This window comes from Lagenorhynchus albirostris, chromosome 16 (genome assembly GCF_949774975.1).
Source record: "Lagenorhynchus albirostris chromosome 16, mLagAlb1.1, whole genome shotgun sequence".
Classification (NCBI taxonomy): domain Eukaryota; kingdom Metazoa; phylum Chordata; class Mammalia; order Artiodactyla; family Delphinidae; genus Lagenorhynchus; species Lagenorhynchus albirostris.
This window is the reverse complement of record NC_083110.1, coordinates 57,901,252-57,923,371: the sequence shown is the minus strand read 5'-3', so window position 1 is coordinate 57,923,371 and position 22,120 is coordinate 57,901,252. Positions and strand designations below refer to the sequence as shown.

At 47.1% G+C, this 22,120-nt stretch overlaps 2 protein-coding genes, 1 non-coding gene and 1 pseudogene across 5 annotated transcripts in view; 1 reads left to right on the top strand and 3 right to left on the bottom strand.

Annotated features, from left to right (window-relative positions):
• Positions 1-467: 467 nt before the first annotated feature.
• LOC132506942 (large ribosomal subunit protein eL32-like) lies at positions 468-917 on the bottom strand (annotated as a pseudogene).
• Positions 918-7,807: 6,890 nt separating this feature from the next.
• On the bottom strand, positions 7,808-10,450 carry HPS6 (HPS6 biogenesis of lysosomal organelles complex 2 subunit 3). Its single transcript, XM_060125747.1, has one exon. The coding sequence runs from the start codon at positions 10,376-10,378 to the stop codon at positions 7,967-7,969; it is 2,412 nt and encodes an 803-aa protein (XP_059981730.1). The 5' UTR covers positions 10,379-10,450; the 3' UTR covers positions 7,808-7,966.
• A 4,676-nt stretch (positions 10,451-15,126) lies between these two features.
• The window catches only part of ARMH3 (armadillo like helical domain containing 3), a 168,072-nt gene continuing 161,078 nt past the window's right edge, over positions 15,127-22,120 (top strand). For 2 of the 3 annotated variants that reach the window (XM_060126347.1, XM_060126345.1), the window contains exon 1: positions 15,146-15,266. The gene's annotated coding sequence lies outside the window, so the exon portion shown is untranslated. Of the gene's footprint in view, positions 15,267-22,120 lie in introns of all 3 variants that reach the window. The other variant, XM_060126346.1, reaches the window with a different exon arrangement.
• On the bottom strand, positions 17,078-17,150 carry TRNAR-CCU (transfer RNA arginine (anticodon CCU)). The gene has a single exon. It is a non-coding gene; the product is annotated as a tRNA-Arg (tRNA).

The window sequence follows — 22,120 nt, the reverse complement described above, 5'->3', positions numbered from 1 at the left end:
GAAAGTTGGAACAACAGTAGGGGACCCACAGTCTCTCCATGGTATTCCAGAAAGAGTGGATAAGAGGGTGCAGACATTGTGGCACATATGGGATGGGTACCCCCCAGCTCCAGATCCTTCTTTTGTACTACCACTCCATTGCCACCACCCCACCCAGATGTGAATACCCAAGTAGAGGATATTGGGATATCAACAGAGTTTATAATACAGAAGATTTGTTGAATTCAACCTGTTAAGAATTTCAGTGTATTGATGGACTCAGTGGGTTTGTCCACTGAGTGGTCAATACACATAAGCTGAGAATCCATTACTTTGAGAGATGGATGTGAGAGATGTGAGGAATGAAAAGAGATGACCAGAGCTTGACAGGATTGTGATGGGGAATTGAAGCTGGGCACAGTGATGGGAGAGGCAGGGCAGAGTTGACGGACTGACAACTGCTCCCTCTTTTTTTTTTTTGCTGAGTTTTATGGTCTTATTAACACAAACAAAATGTGTGCATGAGCTGTCTGTTCATTTTCTTCGCTGCACAGCCTGGCATTGGGATTGGTGACTCTGATGGCCAGCTGGGCTGCTCTCTCCACAATGGCTTTGTGGTTCTTGGAGGAGACGTTGTGAGCAATCTCATCATAGTAAGATTTGTTGCACATCAGCAGCACTTCAAGCTCCTTGACCTTGTGGACCAGGAACTTCCCAAAGCCGCTGGGCAGCATGTGCTTTGTTTTCTTGTTGCCCCCATAACCTATGTTGGGCATCAAGATCTGGCCCTTGAATCTCCTGTGCACTCTACTGTCAATGCCTCTGGGTTTCCGCCAGTTCTGCTTAATTTTGACGTATCAGTCTGACTGGTGCCAGATGAACTTCTTGGTCCTCTTTCTGATAATCTTGGGCTTTGTGAGGGGTCTGAGGGTGGCCATGACGCCTAGTAGGAGATGGCTGCCACCTCCACAGGCAGTGCTGAGGAGAAGAGCTCCCTCTTGTTTTCTTGATGGCTCCTCAGCCGTTCCCACATACATGACCCCTTGGAACTCTGCTTCCAAAAAACTATTCATAGGGGAAGAAATGGGTTAACCACAGATTCTCCTCCTGGCTTTCCCTCATGCCAAGCAAATGAGCCCTCTTTGAGTTAAGGGTCTGACTGATATAATTAAGGGGATGATGGACAAGGCTAACAAAACTGACAGAGAATCAAGAGCCTACTCCCAGGTCCAGTTAAGTTTGTCATTAAAACAAAAAACACACCTCTTCAGGGTCTCAGTAGCGAGATCTGGGACCAGCTGGGAAGGTGCTGCTGTCTACAAGGAGAAACTATATCTTTTATTGGAGAAACTACAAAGGTTTAGGAAATCCAACCAGAGTTCCCCACTCTGTTTTTCTGACTCTTCTTCTCTGGTTTGATCCCTCTTGGCCATCTACTTCCAAACTTTCTACTCTGGAGCCATTCCATTCCTCTCTTTTGAAGCAGCCATTCCCTTATGCCCCATAAAGCCCACCTTATGTTTTCTGCCCCAACATTTACAGGGGAGACCTACTTGCCGGGGAACTCACTAGGGCCTGACCAGTTGGTGGAGGGAGGAAGTGGGTCACTGATGTGTCCATCCTCCCTCTCCTAGGCTTCCCATGAATCACCTCTTGCCCATACTGACCCTCCACTATCCCCAAAGGGCTATGAGAACAATGAACCAATCTAGTCAGTGATGAGCAGTCACTTGGTTTCCCCTCTGGATAACTCTCCAGTGATATCCACGTAAGTGTCCCCCCTGCCTTGGCCCAGGACACTGACGTGGCTATGCTTGGGTCCCCTCTGCCTCTATGCCTCCAATCAGCCTTCCCTTTCCTTCCCCCACTGTAGCCTTCCCACGTCCAGCATCACGGCTCTGTGGGAAGGGCTCTATGCTGGGGAGGCTCTGCCCCCCAGTTCTGGGGCTCTAGGCTCCTCCTAGAGCCTCTGTGGGGTGGTTAAGGGTGGGACGATGCCCACTTCTCCCTGGTACAAAACAAAAATAATAGAGACTTTGATAAGACTGCATGTCACCTTGGAATCTGAGTGGCTGCCAAAGCCTGAGGACTTGACACCTATGAAAGACCTGGACAGTCTGCCCCTCCAGAACCTTTAGCTCAGCGAGGCCCAAATGAGGTGGACTGACCTCATTCTTTGTGCAGGCCACCCCCCCTCCCCCTTCCTCAGCTCTTCACAGCTCCTTCCTTTTTCCTTCATTTCTCAGATAATGGAAAGCTCTAGGAGACCAAATCTAGATGAGCTGTCCCACTGGCTCTACGCTCTGGCTATAATTCTGGTGAGAGGCCCCAAGGGACCTCTGCTCTGCTCTGTCCTCCATCCTCCAGCAATCATACTTGAGAGCGTCCTCTGCTCTCCAGAGTGAGAGCATTTCCCTGCCTCCCCCAGGTCCCTCTTCCCGTTCCCATCTGTCTGTCTCCTCTCTTCTCCTGGTCCAACCTCATCCTCTTACTCATCTCTCTGCCTCTGTCTTTCCTCACCTTTGTTCTTGCTCCTGTGTAGCGACCTTTGGAGCCAGGCCCGGGCTCTCCCTCTGGGAAGTAGAGGAGAAACCACTCCAAGGCTTCTACCTACAACTGGTGAGTGACCCTGGTCACTCAGCCCTGACTTCACAGCCTGATTCAGCCTCCCTCCCCACCTGAATTTTTGTTTACCAGCAGAAATGGGGACGCATGCAGTAATAGTGTAAGCAGTTTACAATTCACACAGTCCATTAGCCTTGAAATTGTGATTCTCAAAAAGTTTTATATTCAGGAAGATTCACCTTAATTTCACATTTTGTGCATAAAGTGAGACTATTGATTTTGAATAAAGCCCAGCATCTTATTCCTATATTTCAAATTCATGTAAAATATGACCTCACTGTGCCTTCCCAGAAATCTCTGCTGTGCCCTCAACTTCCTCCTCAGTTGGCTCAAATTATCCAGATCAGTCTGGTAGCTAGGGCAGAGTTCCAACCCTGGAGAGGAAGCATCCTGGCAGCTCAGGTCCCTCTTTCTTCTGGGTGATACTGTCCTAGTACAAGACCAGGGTCACTTTGCCTCCCCTTGATTTGCTCCCTGAGTTCTACCCTGACCTCTTCCTCTCTTGCCCTCAGAGAACCTTAATTTACCACCTTCAAAGGCTTCTTCAGTCTTAGTCAAGAAATGGGCAAGTGTGTGCTTGTTTAAGGGTAATGGTGGAGCTGGCGGTGATGACAGTAACCACCAGGGGGAGCCTGTGCCTAAGAAGAGATTGAGTGGGGCCCTGGGGAGCCACTCTGAGGATTTTTCTTCCTTTCTTCCAGGGCAGGCATTCCAGCCTGAGGGGGCTCCCTCTGGAGCTGGGGGTCTAGAGCTGCACCCTCCCCACTCTCCAACTTCCTCTCTTTCCCTGACCACCAAGGGGAAGTGTGAACCAAGTTCTGGTACATTTGTACAGTGTGGAACACTTCCTAAGGACAAGTTCCCTTGATGGCTGGGTCGGGGTATGGGGGGAAAGCAGAGTGGTTTGGATACAGCCCACTCTGGCCACCAGTTTCCTACAGGAGAAAGGGGTGGGCTTTGATCTCTGGCCTTTGCGGGTTGGGGAAGACTTGGGTTGCTGTAGTCTTTTTTTTTTTTTTTTTTTTAATTATTTTTGTCTGTGTTGGGTCTTTGTTGCTGTATGCGGGCTTTCTCTAGTTGCGGAGAGTGGGGGCTACATTTCTTTGAGGTGCGCGGGCTTTCTCTAGTTGCGGAGAGTGGGGGCTACATTTCTTTGAGGCGCGCGGGCTTAGTAGTTATGGCTCGTGGGCTTAGTTGCTCCGCTGCATGTGGGATCTTCCTGGACCAGGGCTCGAACCCGTGTCCACTGCATTGGCAGGAGGATTCTTAACTACTGAGCCACCAGGGAAGTCCTGGGTTGCTGTAGTCTTGTGTTCCAGTCATTGGGTGGCATGGAAACCATGGTCTGTGTCTAAACAGTGAATCTCCTGGTGAGGGAAGGGAATATGGGTGGGCAGTAGGGAGATAATAAAGGGAGGATTGGGCTCCATGGCCATATAGGCAGGTAGAGGAGCCTCAGGATTTGCTTCCTCTCCTTTGCCCAGACTGCATTCTGGTCTTGTGTAGCTTAGCTTCACCTTCAAGCTTTCCAGAGACTACTACCAAGTGAACTTGAGAGTAGTATGCTCCAAAGATGAGGCATACCTGTGGAAATGCACCTACCCAGGGACCTCAGGCCTTCCTACCACCTCCTGCCCAGGGACTTTGGACCTGGGATCTTGTCCACTGCTCAAAACCTTCAGCCCCAGAACTTCGCCCTTTACCCAGGCACCCAAGATCAAGGACCTCAGAGCTCCCAGATCTCCCATATCCCAAGGTCCCAACATCCTGTCTAGGGACCCTCTCTACTTTCTGATGCTAGAATACTCCCTGCCAACCAAAGACCTCAGACTTGGGATCTCCTATTTGGAGCCCTCTGACTCAGGAAGACCACACTGGGCCAGCTCTCTGATGGTCCTCTCACACACTCCACCAGAACCCAGTCACACAATGATATCTATATCCCCGAGCTGTTCTCCAAAGTCCTGAGACATGGTTGGGGGTCACTTTACCCTCCTCACTGGAGCTGGAGCATGAGCAAGGACAAGAGCAATCAAGCACCAAGTCTGTAACAGCAGGTGAAAGTTCCCATCTAAGCTCACCTGCTCTCCTCAGAGCTGCCAGGCTGGGTGGCTCCCCTACTTGTGGGTGGCCCTGAGGAAATTCCTTGAGCCAAACAAGTCCAAGGAAAAACCTGGCCCCCTTCTTTTGCCCATGCCCCAGAGACCCACTGAGTACAATTCTTTTCCCTCCAAGCACAGAAAGAGGCCCAAGCCAATCTCAGGCTGAGAAGAAACAACAATGAGGAACTTCCCTGGCTGTCCAGTGATTGGGACTCTGCGCTTCCAATGCAGGGGGCGCGGGTTTGATCCCTGGTCAGGGAATTAAGATCCCACAAGCCACCCGGAGTGGCCAAAAAAGAAAACCCAAAAAACAACAACCATGATTCAGCAGGATCATGAACAGGAAACAGATTCCTGCTTTTGTCCATCCCCAGCTTCCCACAGAGGGGCCATAATGGGCCCAGCCTCCAGACTAAAGAGGAGGATGAACCCCACCCAAACCAGGGCTGAGGTAGAGGCCAAGGGATGACCTGTCCCTAGTTCTGGGCCTCTGGGAGGAGCAGAAGCTTAAGGGTCAGTAGCTTGACTCCTGATATTGGTAGACAACCTGGCTTAAGGGCCAGGACAACAGCCATCCAAATTCTGGATGAGGTCAAGGTACCATCCTTAGACTTTCATGAGGCCGAGGAGTAACACAAGCCCTGTATAAGCCTGAGGTGCTGCCCCCTTCCTCGAGACTGAGGAACTGTCCCTAGTCCCATATGAGCCTAAAGGGCCACCTTAAGTCCAGGATGAGGCTGAGCAGAACCCAAGCTGCAGGTCCTAGCTGAGGGCAAAGCTAAGAGGTAGTCCTTACCTTGGGCCCAAGCCTTGGACAAGGGATACTTGGGGGCCCAGGGTGATGCTGAGGAGCGGCATCCAGAGTCCTACCCTAAGCCCAGAACCAGCCTGAGGGGTCACTTGGGTAGAAGTGGGCAGAGGGCCTAGGCCTCTTCAAAGGTGGTCCTGCTGACTAAATCCAGATGAACAGAAATATGTTCTGGAGACGCTCATTTTCTTAGTTTTGGGAGTTAGCCTCCAAGCAACCCTCCTCCAGTGACTCTTGTTACCAAGCCAGAGGGCTCTGCAGGTAGCTCTCCTGTCTGTGGTAAATCTTCCCCTTATCCAGTGGCTGCTCCAGAAATCCTGGGGGAGACAAGCATGGGCTCAGGGCCGGCACAGTTCCTACTCAGGAACAGAAGAGTCTTGGGGAAAGGAAGTGTGTACCTCTGCAGATCCCCCTCCTCACAACAGGCTAGAGAAGCTAGCATTGAGCCAGGAATGAGAAGTGCTTCAAGCCCAAGCCGGTAGTAGCTATTGGGCTGTACAGTGAAGTGATTCAAATCTTAGAGCTACTACTTTCTAGCTGACTGACCTTGGTCAAGTAATCTTTCTAAATCTCTGTTTCCTCACCCGTAAAATGGAGATAATATTAGTACTTTCAGGATGGGGCTATTAGAAACATTAAAAGAGGGACTATTTAAAGACTAACAGAGTGACTGGTATACTTTAAATGCTCATAAATGTAAATTATTTTCATTATTGGAAGTGGTCACTTTAGCCAACAGATTCAGATTTAACCACTCCCTCTATAACCAACTCTATGAGGCCCTCGGCTATTGAAAAACACACCAACCGTGTATGCATTTCTGGAGTGTTTTCCAACACCAACCATCAATTTTCTGTGGACATCAATTGGGTGTCCTGCAAGTCAACTCAATTCTGATACTAACTACCTTGAGTTAGCACAGATCCCACAGGTTAAGGGCTCAATCCCACAAGACTGCCCTCACTTCAAATGCCAGTCACAAGTCACTGGTACTTCTGATCAGCTGGCTATAAATTGGGAGTTCCCATGCTATAAATTGGTTTGATAATTTGCTAGAATGGCTAACAGAACCCAGGGAAATACTTATGTTTACCAGTTTATTAAAGGATACAACAGTCAGATGGAAGAGACGCATAGGGCAAGGCATGGTGTGAGGGGTGTGCATGGGGCTTCCATGCCCTCTCTGGGTGCATCAGCACCTTAATGTGTTCACCAAGCCAGAAGCTCATCAAATTTCCCTGTTCAGGAGCTTTTGTACAGCTGTCTCTAGCCCCACTCCCCTCCCAGGAGGTTGAGGATGGAGCTGAAAGTTCCAACCCTTTCATCACTTGGGTCTTTCTGGTGACCAGCCCCATCCTGACGCTAGGGGTCCCCACTTTTAAGTTACCTCATTAGTGTAAATGCAGGTTTGGTCTAAAGGGGCTTGTTATAACAAAGACATTTCTTTTTTTTTTAATTTAATTTAATTTTATTTTTATACAGCAAGCTCATGGACTGTTAAATTTTATTTATTTTTCCAACACAAAGCATAGGGAGCTGGAATAAGTCCCACCACCTCAAAGAGTTTCCCTATTTAATTTGTTTTAATATTTCTTGTAGGCAACTTTTTTCTGTTGAAAATGAAAACTTTGACCTTTGGGAAGTAACAATTCAAAACTTAAAAAATATTTGGATATAATATTAACTAAATCTCCAGTTTAAATCTGAAATTTTCTGGTAATTTTTTTTAGCTTTTTCTCTCCCCCTGCATCTGTGTTCATTTTTATGATAAAGCACACCTTAATTTATCTAATAAATATGTTCCCAAAATAGGAATCAGATCATATTTAAAATGTAGTGAGGATTTGCTGTTTAAATGGCTTCTACTGTAAATTTATTTGCAGTGTAAGTTATTTGACCTTAATTTATCTTTGAGGTATGCTTGGATTTTAATCTATTAGGTTTGTCTAAATCAAGGCACATCAATTAACCATTGGATCTATTCCTGTTTATTACTCTCATAAAATCTAAAGCTATCACTTTGAAATTTAAAATCCAGAATCTCCTGTGGTTAGCACCATTACTACTACCAGCAATGTAGTTTTTCTTTTTTTTAAATTTTATTTTATACAGCAGGTTATTAGTTATCTATTTTATACATATTAGTGTATATGTGTCAATCCCAATCTCCCCAACCCCTACCCCCCCGCCAGTTTCCCCCCTTGGTGTCCATACGTTATAACAAAGATATTTCTATCACTCAGGAAATTCCAAGTGTTTTAGGAGCTTTGCGCCAAGACAGAAACCTGAGGATAAAGACCAAACATATTTATTATACGCACACACACATATATATATATATATATAAATTGCTCCAGAAGAGTATTGTGAGTATTGCACACACAGGTCCCCACTCTGGCCCCCTCCAACTCCTAGACACCTTTCCCTGATCACTGTGTCCTAGAAACAATTTTCAGCCTGTGTCAGTCACACAGAGGCCCTGTCCAGATGGTGCCCATGCCTCCAGGCCTGGGTGGTCTGATGCCTGGAGGGCTGACATAGGTCCCCGAGGTGGGGTAGGGGGTGGAGTGCCTGGGTCCCATAGAATGTCCTCATATTGGCTTAGAACTGGGCCAGAGGGTCGTCCTTGAGTCCCAGTCTGCTCCAGCAGGGCTCTGAGCAAGCCCACAGTGAGAGGGGGCTCTGCCCCAGGCTCAGGGAATGGGGCGGGGGGCTCCAACTCATCTGGGAGGTGTGTCCGCAGTAGAAGCAGGAGCTCAGTTGGAGCTAGGTCTGGTGGGCACAGGCGGCAAAGGAGGGGGAGGTGAGCATCAAGCCGGCGGTGCCGGGCAAATTCGGCCAACAGCAGTTTGAAGATCTCACTTCGAAGCAGGGGGCTGGAGGAGCTGAGGGCCAAGCCAGCCTCTAGAGCCCGCACCCACTCTTCCTTTTGCACCAGCTGCCCCACAGCTTGGAGCACAGCTTTGGGCCGCCCACTGCCCAAGAGCAGGTCTAGCTCCAGTGCTTCAGGCCTAGTCCCCTCCTCACCTAGTACTTCCAGGGCTCGGCGATAGAGGGGCAGCCCTGGGCCCCCTGATCCCCAGCCAGGCCCGCCCTGCTGCTGTGCCAGCTCCACAAAGGGTGGCAGCCATCGTGGCTCCAGCCGGCAGAGGCATCGGCACAGGAGTTCAAAGAGGGGCAGTATCCCACTGGGTGGCTCCTTTCCACCTGTTGTAACACCCAGTACCTTCTTCCACACGTCAGGGGGAGCTTGGGACCTCAGCCTGCCATTCCCATCTGGCCGGAGCTGCAGGGCCCTGAGGATGGCACCCCAGGCCGCTGTAGGGAGGGCTTGGAAAACGGTGTTGAGCTGGGCCAGCTGGTCTCCCATCAACTCAGTCCTCAGCAGCCGTGCCACTTCGTGCTCTGCCAGCTCAGTCCAGCCAGCCTCCTCCTCATCCCCCGCCACCAGCTGGGCTTTAAGCTGCTCTAAGCCCCGGTAATCCCGAAGCTCGGCCCTCAGTGTGGTCAATAGTGTTGAGGGGGACACGTGGCCCTGGAGGATGGAAGCCAGGGCCTGAGGTGCCCGGAATGTGCTGTTGTGTCTCAGTTCCTCTGGGGTGAGCCGGGCACCCCGCAGGCTCCGCCGCTGGTAGTACTCGCAGGCCTCCTCAAACACCAGATCTTCAGCTGAAGGCAGCTCAAGGCCTCGTGGGGCTTCCCAGCCTACTCGAAACAGACCCACGGCTGAAAGCAAACGAAGACCCCCTCGGGTCTCCAGCTCTTCCTCATTTTCCATGCCAGGGGCTGGGGGTTCCAGCAGATGTACTCGATCTGTACTTAGGACCTTCCTTTCTAGCAGCTGCCCACTGCCCATGTCCAGCAGTTCCAATGTGGAGCCCAGCACACAGGCCAGAGTGCCATGAAATGCGCCCAGTGCTGCAGACCCTGCCAGGCTGGCAGGTGCCTCCTGAAGGGTGCCAACAGCCCGGGTACCACCGTGGGGCTGCACCAGGCTCACAGTGCCCCTGAAGTCAAGCCACAGCAGGCCCTGGGGAGTTGGGGCCCAGGTGTGTACAGTTAATGGCTGCCTGGGGGACAGCAGCCCAGGAAGGCCTCGGAGCAGGGTCCTGAAGTCCCACGGGTCCCCTCCTCCAGGATTCAGGCTCTTACTGTGGGAGAGGCCAAGACATGGGGCAGCCACCACCACCTTGCCCTTGCTTGGGCTCCAGATGAGCAGAATGTGGCCCACGCCAGGCCAGGTGGTGGCAGTGGGCACCAGGAACAGGTCCTTGCGGGAGGTCAGCAGCCCGAAACGGGGGCAGTTGTGCAGCAGGATGTGTGTACGGCCCAGGTTGGTGCCGGCCTCCCCGCTGGGCTCCAGGGTCCGGACACACACACAGTGGCTGAAAGCCACTGCCGGAGGCCCTTCGCGGCCCTCAGCGCCGGCCTGACGCTCCTCGCACCACACCAGGCGGCCTCGGGGCGCCGCCACGGCCACCACACGGGCTCCACCGCCAGTACACAGCTCGGTGCTCTGCAGCAGCCGCCAGCCGGGCCCCACCCCCGTGCCCCACACCTCGGCTAGGCCACTCTCCCACACTAGGACTAGCGCCGGTCGTGACGGCCACGGTAGGAAGAAGGCGTCTAGCGGTGAGGGCTGGCCAGCTGGCCAGGCACGTTCCAGTTCCGCGCCGGGTCCACGCACCGCGACCAGCAGTTGCGGGCCCGGTGCCCCCGGAGGTCGCAGCAGCAGCAGGTGGCGGCCGTCCGGGCTGCAGCGAACTCGGACGGCTGGGTCCCCGGCCAACAACTCCCGGAGCCGGGCCGCGCCGCTGAAGTTGTTCAGGTCCGAGAGCAGGCGCAGAGTTCCCGCACGCTTCATGGTGCCGCCCGCGCCAGTGCACGCCCAGGTCCGCCGCCCCGTGGGGCGAGGCCCGGCTCTCGGTGCCGGGTTCCCAAGGGAGGTCAAGACTGGGGTTGAGACTTCCGCCCTTCTTTGATGAGGTGAGCCAAAGCCGGGCTGAGTCGGCCCCGCCCAGCCCGGCCCCGCCCCTCACGGCTAGCTCGCGACTGGAGCCGGTATACTCCCTGCCGGCACAACACCGCCCACCAGGGGCGGGGCCGCAGGAGCCTCGCGGGGGTGGAGCCGCGGAGCACACAATCGTCTCAGCGCTCCGACCTCGCGAGTCCTGGGGAAGCTCTCAGAGACGGGATGTAGGCCCGCTGCTTCAGGCCCCAGGAAACCGCGGAGCGGCACAGAGTATGACTAAGGTATCTGGCTTCCAGCCCGCCCAGCATCCAACTACCAAGTCTTCCCTTCCCTCCACGCCTCGCTCTCTCATCCCAGTTTATTCATGAAATTTCTATTGAGCACCTACTAAGTGCTAGGCTCTGAGTAGACAACCCTGAACAAAAGAGAAAACCTCAACTTCAGGGAGATGACAAACTAGTGGAAAAAATAATAATGGCTAGTACTTCCATAGCCCTTACTGTGTGACTCCCCCACCCCACCCCGCCTTTTAAAGATAAGGAAAATGAAGTACAGAGAGATAAAGTAAACTGACCAAGATCACACAGCTGTTAAGCAGTAGAGATACAGGTGGGATTTCAACCACAGGCAATCTGGGTCCAGGGTCAATGCACCAAACCACTGTATCAACAGGTCACCCAAACTAACATTTTGCTAGAAAACAAAATGAACACATACTTTAATGGCACTGAGTCTGTGTGTAATCTCTTTAGCACCTACAAATTGATATGCAGGAGTCCTTTCCACCCCAGATTAACCTTCTCAGGTGCTGTGGTATTCCTCTCTCCTCCTCCAGTCCCTCCTTCATTAGCTTGCCCCTCCCTCCCTTTCCACGCAACTTCCCTGAGAAGCATCTGTTTCTGTTTCATCATCCTCATTCTGTCCTCTTGCTCTCAGCATAGAAATACTCCCCAGTCTGTCCTGTCCTGGAAGTCACTCTTTCATTCTCATCTCCCCCAACCTTTACTCCTATCACTCCCTCTCCCTTTCATTTCACAGTCAAGTTTCTTGCAAAGATCTAGTATTTGTTGCCTCTACTTTCTCTCCTTCCATTCATTTCTCAAACCAATACTTACCCGAAGTAGATTTTCCTGAAGTCTTCAAGGCATTTTAATTTCCTTTTCTCTTTTGAGACATTTGACAACTTCCTTATTGAAAGTCTCTCCTGTAGTTTCCACAGCATCTTTCTCCTCTAATTCTCCTCTTTTTTAAATAGTGCTGTCTTCAGAACTTTTATTGCCATTGGTTCCTCTTTCTCCACCATCCTTTAAATACTGGTTTTAAATTCCATTTGGGGCCCTTTTATCTTTTTTCCTCCCCATATTATTAATATTTTTTTAGCCCTCTTCCTAGGCCATTTATTCCCTGCTCATGGCTTGAACCGTTACCACTAGGACAATGGCTCCAAAATATTTATCTACACTCCAGAGATCTCTGCTGAGTTCCAATGAAGGTATCCAAATGTCTACTAAATATTTCTGCCTGGATGTCTCATAGACATTTCAGTCTCAACATGTCCTAAACATCATCTTCCTCCCCAAATTTGCTCCTCTTCCAGCTGTTCCTAGTTGCCATGGGATTTCTTTCATTGTTATAGCCTCACTTAAAAACACTACATTTAAAAAATTGAAGTATTGATTTACAGTATTGTGTAACACTACATATTTTTTGAGTATTTTTAGCCATATTTCTTTTTTTTAAGTTTATTTATTTATTTTTGGCTGCATTGGGTCTTCATTGCTGCGCACGGGCCTTCTCTAGTTGCGGCGAGCAGGGGCTAATCTTCATTGTGGTGCACGGGCTTCTCATTGCGGTGACTTCTCTTGTTGTGGAGTACGGGCTCAAGGCACACGGGCTTCAGTAGTCGTGGCTCGCGGGCTCTAGATCGCAGGCGCAGTAGTTGTGGTGCACGGGCTTAGTTGCTCCGTGGCATGTGGGATCTTCCCAGACCAGGGCTCGAACCCACGTCCCCTGCATTGGCAGGTGGATTCTTAACCACTGTGCCACCAGGGAAGTCCCTTTAGCCATATTTCTGATGGATACACACGTGCATATTTCTGATGGTTACAAAAGCATGCATATATGTATATGCCACTGTATTTTAAATTTTTTCTTCCCGTTTTATTGAGACATGATTGATGTACAGCATTGTATAAGTTTAAGGTGTACAGCACAATGATTTGACTTACATATTACCACAATGAATTTAGTGAATATCCATCATCTCATATTGATACAAAATTAAAGAAATAGAAAAAAAAATCTGTTTTCCTTCTGATGAGAACCCTTAGGATTTACAGCAGTGTTAATTATACTTATCGTGTTGTACATTATGTTGTATCCTCACTTTTAGAGTAGAGCCTGGCACAAAGAAAGACTTCAATAGATGTTTGGTGAAAGAATGAGTAAGCTTGAGTAGGCACATGTTTGTGTGTGTGATATCACTTAGGAACCTTTTAAGAGTTATAGAATAGTTACAGAAATATGGAAAAAAAATGAAATTTACTAGAAGAACATTGGTGTGGGGAGGGTCACAGAATCTGCAGGAGACAGGAAGAACAGGCTTAGAAAATGTGCAGGAACCCAAACTCTCTGAAGACCAGGAAATAGGAAGCACAACTATTTTTCTGCAGGAACCATACAGCCAGGACACCACAGCCCCTGGTGCTGCATGACTTGGTCACTGCATTTGTGGACAGCACCTGTTATGAATGAGTTCTGACCATCTTTTCATCTCTGCATCTCTTGATCAAGAGCTGAAGCCCTTGGAGGTTGCACCTAGTGGCCAAGCCCAGGTCACATGAGCTCACTTATCTTGGTTGCCCAGGGCCTGGTTTTCCATCAAGACTCTACCCAAAGGGGCTTCCCTGGTGGCGTAGTGGTTGAGAATCCGCCTGCCGATGCAGGGTACACGGGTTCGTGCCTGGGTCCGGGAAGATCCCCCATGCCGTGGAGCGGCTGGGCCCGTGAGCCATGGCCGCTGAGCCTGTGCGTCCGGAGCCTGTGCTCCTCAATGGGAGAGGCCACAACAACAGTGAGAGGCCCGCGTACCAAAAAAAAAAAAAAAAAAGACTCTACCCAAAAGAAAAGGCCCCCAGAAAAGGAGGGGAAGGGCTCAGTGCTGGATAACCAAACCAATATAACATAGGAATTTTATTATCCCCATTTTCCAGATAGGAAACTAAGGCTTAGAGAGCTCATTTAATTGTCCAAAGTCATACATCTAGTAGGTAGCCAGCCTGGGATTCATTTCCACAGTATCCCAGAGGTTGCGCTCTTACCTACTCAGTCTGTGGACTTATAAACTTACCCTCTGCTGAATCTGTATTTAATTCAATTCCCACCAGTGTATTGTGTTTCTTCACCTTCACACTTTCACCTTTCCTTTTCTTCTCTCCTCTAAAACTTAATTTCATCTTCATCTTCCCCCAAAAAGCCTCTGAAGATTGACAGGGAATTTTCCATTCTCTGAATTTTCAGGGCATTTACAGCTTGAGCTTTTCTAAGCTTACCTTCGATAATTCACTGTTTGATATTTAAAACATTTAATTGTATATCTATTTTTCTATCTATCATCTGTCTATCACTTTCTTACAATATAATCTCAGAATTGTAACTGTTTTTCTTTTTACTACTCCCAGAATTGGGTATTCAGTAGGTGCTCAACGAAGATGTGCTAAAAGGAAGTCAGGTATGGAAGGGGTTCTTTCAGCTGTACAGGAGGCTTCTAACTCATGTTCAGGAACAATAGTTCTTGGGGTTCACCTCAAGATGCCTTCCTATTACCACTTCTCACTCTTTTTTTATATCCTATTAGGGTACAACTTTTTACCACTAATCATGTTTTATGCCACTGTGTAAACAGACAAGAAAAATTAAAAGTTACCTGGGCTTTTGGGCTATTAAGACCTCCTTCCTGATAGATCTGGGTTTAAACTTTCCTTCACCTCTTACTAACTCTAGAACATTAAGCAAGCTGTTTAATCACTCAAAACCTTTTTTATTTTTTTTATCTGTGAGGTACCAACTTTATAAAGTCATTATAAGGAGACACATACACACACGCACACACTGCCCGGCATGTCTTTTTTTTTTGGTTTTTTTTCCAGATTCTTTTTTTTTTTTTAATTTTATTTTCTGCATGTCTTTTTTTAATCTTCCATTTTGCGTGTGAGAAAACTGAGACTCAGAGAGGTAACTTGCCAAGTTGACACAGATTTACACGGTGCTTTGTACACAGCAGGCATACAATTACATATATGTTGATTGAATGAGTTTGTCTCCAATCTTTCACTTACAGAGTTGCAATAAAGAGCTTGGAACATATATCTTTCCAAACTTTGCCAGTGTTTTTAGAGGATGTATTTACTGCTGGAAGTGGAATTGCCGATTTCAGGGTCTGTCATATTTAAAGAAACTGCTAATTCAACTTGCATCCAGTAGACTCTTGATACATGTTTCTTTTGCTAATTTCTTTCTCGTGGTGCATTTTGGGAGTCGTAGTCTTTGTGATGGTTGCTGGGAATCGTGGTCCGAGCCAGCCTCAGGCAGTCGGCGCGGGCGAACGTATCACGCGGCAGGCTTTAGGATCCTGCGGGGCACGGCGGGCCGGGGGAAGGGTCTGGGGAGGTCGGGAGCGCGTCCGTGAGCCCGGAGCAGCTGCGGCGTCGGTGGCGTCGGGAGCGAGCCGGTCCGGGAGCGGCGCGGGTGGTGGAGGAGGAGGCAGGGTAAGCGGCGCTCGGTAAGCGGCGCCGGCCCGGGCCGGTCTCTGAACCTGGCCAACCTCTGCGGGTACTGCCATACTAGGCCTTGGCCCTGAGGCGGCCCTGGAGGCGGGGCCTGCGCTCGCTAGGGCACGACAGGGTTTATGCGGGGAGAGGGAGGGAGGGCAGCTGCTGAGGAGCGCAGAGGCTGCGTGCGGCGGAGCGGAGAGAGAAGCGGCTCGCTACTCCAGCTGCCGGTCCCTCTAACCCTCCAGTGCCGGTCACACGCCTCTCGCTCCGGGTCCCTGCTGGGCCCTCCTGGCAGCCGAGGCGCCGACCTTTTACCCCGCAAGAGGCTGACTCCGACCCCTCAGGCTACCTTGAAAGCTTTCCTCCCAGGTGTTTCCCACCCGAGTGGCCTTCTTCCCAGCCTGTTTCTGGGGTGAGGGCGTGGGGCAAGACCTCGGAGAAGGGCTAGAGGAAGCCCTGTCTGCTCGAAGTCATCAGGCGTCCCGGAAGGTCCCCGTCTCCTCTTTACAGTCTCTGACCGCCGGGCTTCAGCCCGCCCTTTACACACAATCATTGAAGCTACCGTGTTTTCTCTGGTTACTCTGTGTGAACCTGGGAAACGAACCTGTTTCCAGGCAAGTTGTAGGGAAGAAACGGGAGATAAAAACTGGTTCCCTGGGGAAGAACTATCAGAAACTGAGGAGTGCTGCCTTTCGACATGGGGACGTAGAAACTTGGGCAGGCCCGAATAAATGTGGATCATCCGACCCTCCCCAATTCTTCCTCTCCAGAAAAAGTTTTGAGTTCAGTGAGAGCTGTTTCTTTGCTATTCTATACTCTCTCTGACTTTGTAAACCAGGGCAAATAGGATTTGTGTCCCTGCTCTTAATTTAGCACAAGTTAATTGGAATTATTTTGGGTGTACCTTCAGTTGGTCTTGTGTGCACAGTGGTTCCTATGTGAGGGCTTTTCCGGATATCAGATCAATCAGTCTAGAGAAAGGTGGATCCTTCTAGTTAGGATTGTGAAGGGGGACTCTCATTCGTTCCTTAATGAATAGGGGAGCCTTTAACATATTTTCATTGGATGTTTAGGCATTATAATTCCTACACTTGTTCGACATTTGAATAATAATAATAAAACCTCTTGAAAACTCAAAGCAGTGTTATGAAAGTTGGACTTTTACATAGAGCCAAGTTCAAGAATCCATAAAATTTTGGGAAAATAACCAAATAACAAATTGATCCAGGATATATGAGGGCACACAATTTATTAAACACACATTTATTGAGCACTTGTTAAGTTTTCTTTTTAATGCATTTTTGGCAGCACCGGGTCTTAGTTGCGGCATGTGGGATCTTCGTTGCGGCATCTTTCATTTTTATTTTTTATTTTTAATTAATTAATTTATAGCTGCATTGGGTCTTCATTGCTGCGCGCAGGCTTTTCTTTAGTTGCGGCGAGCGCAGGCTACTCTTCGTTGCAGCACGCAGGCTTCTCATTACGGTGGCTTCTCTTGTTGTGGAGCACAGGCTCTGGGCACATGGGCTTCAGTAGTTGTGGCACACGGGTTCAGTAGTTGTGGCACACGGGTTCAGTAGTTGTGGCACACGGGTTCAGTAGTTGTGGCTCATGGGCTCTAGAGCGCAGCTTCAGTAGTTATGGCGCATGGGCTTAGTTGCTCCATGGGATGTGGGATCTTCCTGGACCAGGGCTTGAACCAGTGTCCCCTGCATTGGCAGGTGGATTCTTAACCTATGTGGCATCTTTTAGTTGCAGCATGCGGACTTTTTAGTTGTGGCATGCGGACTCTTAGTTGCGGCATGCATGCGGGATCTAGTTCCCCAACCAGGGATCGAACCCAGGCCCCCTGCATTAGGAGTGCAGAGTCTTACCCACTGGACCACTGGGGAAGTCCCTATTGAGCACTTATTATGTAACTGGCACTGGGGTTAGAAATATGAATATCTTTCTTCAAGAACATCAGAGAGACATATTCACATGAAAATTGTAGTGTTGTGTGTTACATATCCATTAAAAGGAATTTATATGGTGTGAAGGAAATATTACCATTGCCTGGAAAGTCAGGGAAATGTTTGTAGGGAGGAGATACTTGAGTTGGGTGTTGGAAGATGGGTAGGAGGTTGCACAAGTAAAGAAAGGCATTCCAGATGGAGACAACAGCATGAGTAAAGGCATGGTGAAAGTGTGAGGAAAAAAAAATAACATGATGTTTAAGTGTCAGAAATTTGTCCAAAACAGGATGTGTGGTGGGGAAATTGCCAGGTGAGACTGAAAAGAGAGTAGGGAGGTATTGGAGCGTTTTAATGTTAGGGAGTGACAAGTGCAGATTAAGGTAATGAGAAATGAGGCAGTGAGACTAATTAGAGTTGTTGCAGTTGACTGAGAGTCTGAATAAAATGTGGCCGTGGGAATGAAGAGGAAGGGAATGGATTTTAGAAATATTCCTAAGATAGCTGTAATATGATTTAGTGACTGGGGAGAGACAGTGGGCTAAGTTTTCTAATTTGAGAAATTGGGTAAATGGGAATTTCATTGACCAGGATATGGATTAGTAAAAGTAGAGCAGATTTTTTTTTGCGGTATGTGGGCCTCTCACTGTTGTGGTCTCTCCCGTTGCGGAGCACAGGCTCCGGATGCGCAGGCTCAGCAGCCATGGCCCATGGGCCTAGCTGCTCCGCGGCATGGGGGATCTTCCCGGACCGGGGCACAAACCTGTGTCCCCTGCATCGGCAGGCGGACTCTCAACCATTGCGCCACTAGGGAAGCCCTAGAGCAGATTTTGTTAAGGTTTGGGTGGCTATAGAAAGAGGTATAGGGGAGCTAGTCTGGTATGCTGAGATCAAGTTGTCATGGGATATGTACGTGGAGATGTTACTAGGCAGCTGGAAGTAAGGAGGCCTGGTGAGCTTGATATCTTGGCAATAGCTTGGAGTAAGTGAGGACATATTTGAAAAAAGATCCTGGGAAAATAATGTTTATTTTATTTCTTTATAAGGAAATATTAGAATATGCCCTTCTTCCACTTAATAGTGAGCTTCTCAAGGCAGGGACCATATACCTCAATAATTTTGCATCCCTTTCTCCCTTATACAATGCCTGTGTTATTATAAGCTCTCAATAAATGTTAGTTAAGCTAGCAGGAAATCAGTTTACTTTGCCAGGTCGAAGTTACCTTTTGGGCTTTCTTTAAGAAGATTATGGGAGTCTGTCTTATAATTTTCATTTTATACTTAGGTGGTATTCATGAGGCTTGTATGGGTCAACAGGAAAGGAAGAAGATATGAGTGATGTGTTGCTGCTTGAGGAAGTTCAGGGCATGAGCAGGAGATAGACAGTATTAATTTATAAGAGGCTGCTGCTCATTGAGAAGAGGATCTTACAATGAATTCTCATTCTGGGAGATGTCAGAAAAATGTGATTTTCAATCAGAGTTTCCTGAAATCCTGTCAATTTGAAGTTGGTTCCTCCTTCTGAAGGTGCAAGTGCATTCCTTCTTGTGTAAAATCATTTGAAAGGGAACCTGAGGTGGTCATGTTTATTTAAACCTCTTCATCTGTATTATTAGTTTGTGAAAGTTGGCAGACTCAGTAGATTCTGATGGGACCAGACTGAATTCTCTTCTGTGAAGCTAGTTCACTTCTAGTAGGTACAGACTATGGCTGATATCCAGAGTAGAGACTGCAGAAGTCCTGGTTTTGCCACTTGCTGTTTAGTCTTGGGAAAGTCCCTGAGTTAATTCCACTTTCAAGTGTAGCCTAAATACTCACTCTGAGGTGAGCGCTGTTTAGAGCACACACAAGATATAGACGCTGCCCCATAGTGGCACATGTGCTTATTACTGAATCAGGCTGGTTCTATCCTAGCATCTAGAAAATAGGGATGATGCTTGTCAGATGATGTCCTGAGTTGACTGACTTTTCTTGGATCAAGTGGGAATGTTGATATTATGGATATCAGTTTGGAGTTTCCATAGAATTTTAACTGAATCTGGATTTTGAATGTTCTACTAGTTAGCACCTGCTTTTTTTGCACTAACAAGATATTCTTATAGGGAGAAGGGCTACCAGACAGAAAGATTTAGTGGCTGTACCACTTAAAATCCGTTACTTTGGGCAAAGTAACATCCTCATTGTAAAATTATGGTATTAGTACCTACTTCATTTGTTTATTGTGAGGATTAAGTACAGCATATTTAAATCACTTAGAATAGTGCCAAGTACATAGTGACTACTCAGTAGTGTTATTTATTATTATATACCACCTTGAGTGGGAGGCTGTGCTCTGAAATATTTGGAGGAATGAGTGATGAATTCCATCCCCAGTAATTAAAAAAAACAGAAATGATAGAACAAAAGGGTGGACAGTTCTGGAGCCTGTGGAAGGAAAACCACATTCACAGAAAGATAGCCAAAATGAAAAGGCAGAGGACTTTGTACCAGATAAAGGAACAAGATAAAACCCCAGAAAAACAACTAAATGAAGTGGAGATAGGCAAGCTTCCTGAAAAAGAATTCACAATAATGATAGTGAAGATGATCCAGGACCTCGGAAAAAGAATGGAGGCAAAGATTGAGAAGATGCAAGAAATGTTTAACAAAGAACTAGAAGAATTAAATAGGAAACACCCAGAAGAATTACAGAACAAACAAACAGAGATGAACAATACAATAACTGAAATGAAAAATACACTAGAAGGAATCAATAGTAGAATAACTGAGGCAAAAAAACGGATAAGTGATCTGGAAGACAGAATGGTGGAATTCACTGCCATGGAACAGAATAAAGGAAAAAGAATGAAAAGAAATGAAGACAGCCTAAGAAACCTCTGGGACAACATTAAATGCAACAACATTTGCATTTTAGGGGTCCCAGAAGGAGAAGAGAGAGAGAAAGAACTGGAGAAAATATTTGAAGAGATTATAGTCAAAAACTTCCCTAACGTGGTAAAGGATATAGCCATCCAAGTTCAGGAAGTGCAGGATAGACCCAAGGAGAAACACGCTGAGACACATAGTAATCAATTTGACAAAAATTAAAGACAAAGAAAAATTATCGAAAGCAACAAGGGAAAAATGATAAGTAACATACAAGGGAGCTCCCATAAGGTTAATAGCTGATTTCTCAGCAGAAACTCTACAAGCCAGAAGGGAGTGGCATGATATATTTAAACTTATGAAAGGGAAGAACTTACACCCAAGATTACTCTACCCGGCAAGGATCTCATTCAGATTTGATGGAGAAATCAAAAGCATTACAGATAAGCAAAAGCTAAGAGAATTCAGCACCACCAAACCAGCTCTACAACAAATGCTAAAGGAACTTCTCTAAGTGGGAAACACAAGAGAAGAAAAGCACCTACAAAAACAAACCCATAGTAATTAAGAAAATGGTCATAGGAACATACATATTGATAATTGCCTTAAATGTGAATGGATTAAATGCTCCAACCAAAAGACACAGGCTCGCTGAATGGATACAAATACAAGACCCATATATATGCTGTGTACAAGAGACCCACTTCAGACCTAGGGACACACACAGACTGAAAGTGAGGGGATGGAAAAAGATATTCCATGCAAATGGAAATCAAAAGAAAGCTGGAATAGCAATACTCATATCAGATAAAATAGACTTTAAAATAAAGAATGTTACACAAGACAAGGAAGGACACTACATAATGATCAAGGGATCAATCCAAGAGGAAGATATAACAATTATAAATATATATGCACCCAACATAGGAGCACCTCAATACATAAGGCAACTGCTAACAGCTATAAAAGAGGAAATCGACAGTAACACAATAATGGTGGGGACTTTAACACCTCACTTACACCAGTGGACAGATCATCCAAACAGAAAATTAATAATGAAACACAAGCTTTAAATGACACAATAGAGCAGATAGATTTAATTGATATTTATAGGACACTCCATCCAAAAACAGCAGATTACACTTTCTTCTCAATTGTACGTGGAACATTCTCCAGGATAGGTCACATCTTGGGTCACAAATCAAGGCTCAGTAAATTTAAGAAAATTGAAATCATAGCAAGCATCTTTTCTGACCACAACGCTATGAGATTAGAATTCAATTACAGGGAAAAAAAAGTGAAAAACACAAACATGGAGGCTAAACAATACGTTACTAAATAACCAAGAGATCACTGAAGAAATCAAAGAGAAAATCAAAAAATACCTAGAGACAAATTACAACGAAAACACGATGATCCAAAACCTATGGGATGCAGCAAAAGCAGTTCTAAGAGGGAAGTTTATAGCAATACAAGCCTACCTCAAGAAACAAGAAAAATCTCAAATAAACAATTTAACCTTACACCTAAAGGAACTAGAGAAAGAAAAACAAAACCCAAAGTTAGTAGAAGAAATCATGAAGATCAGAGCAGAAATAAATGAAATAGAAACAAAGAAAACAATAGCAAAGATCAATAAAACTAAAAGCTAGTTCTTTGAGAAGATAAACAAAATTGATAAACCTTTAGCCAGACCCATGAAGAAAAAGAGGGAGAGGACTCAAATCAATAAATTTAGAAATGAAAAAGGGGAAGTTTCAACAGACACTGCAGAAATACAAAGCATCTTGAGAGACTACTACAAGCAACTCTGTGCCAATAAAATGTACAACCTGGAAGAAATGGACAAATTCTTAGAAAGGTTTAACCTTCCAAGACTGAACCAAGAAGAAACAAAATATGAACAGACCAATCACAAGTAATGAAATTGAAACTATGATTTAAAATCTTCCAGCAAACAAAAGTTTAGGAGCAGATGGCTTCACAGGTGAATTCTTTCAAACATTTAGAGAAGAGCTAACACCCATCCTTCTCAAACTCTTCCA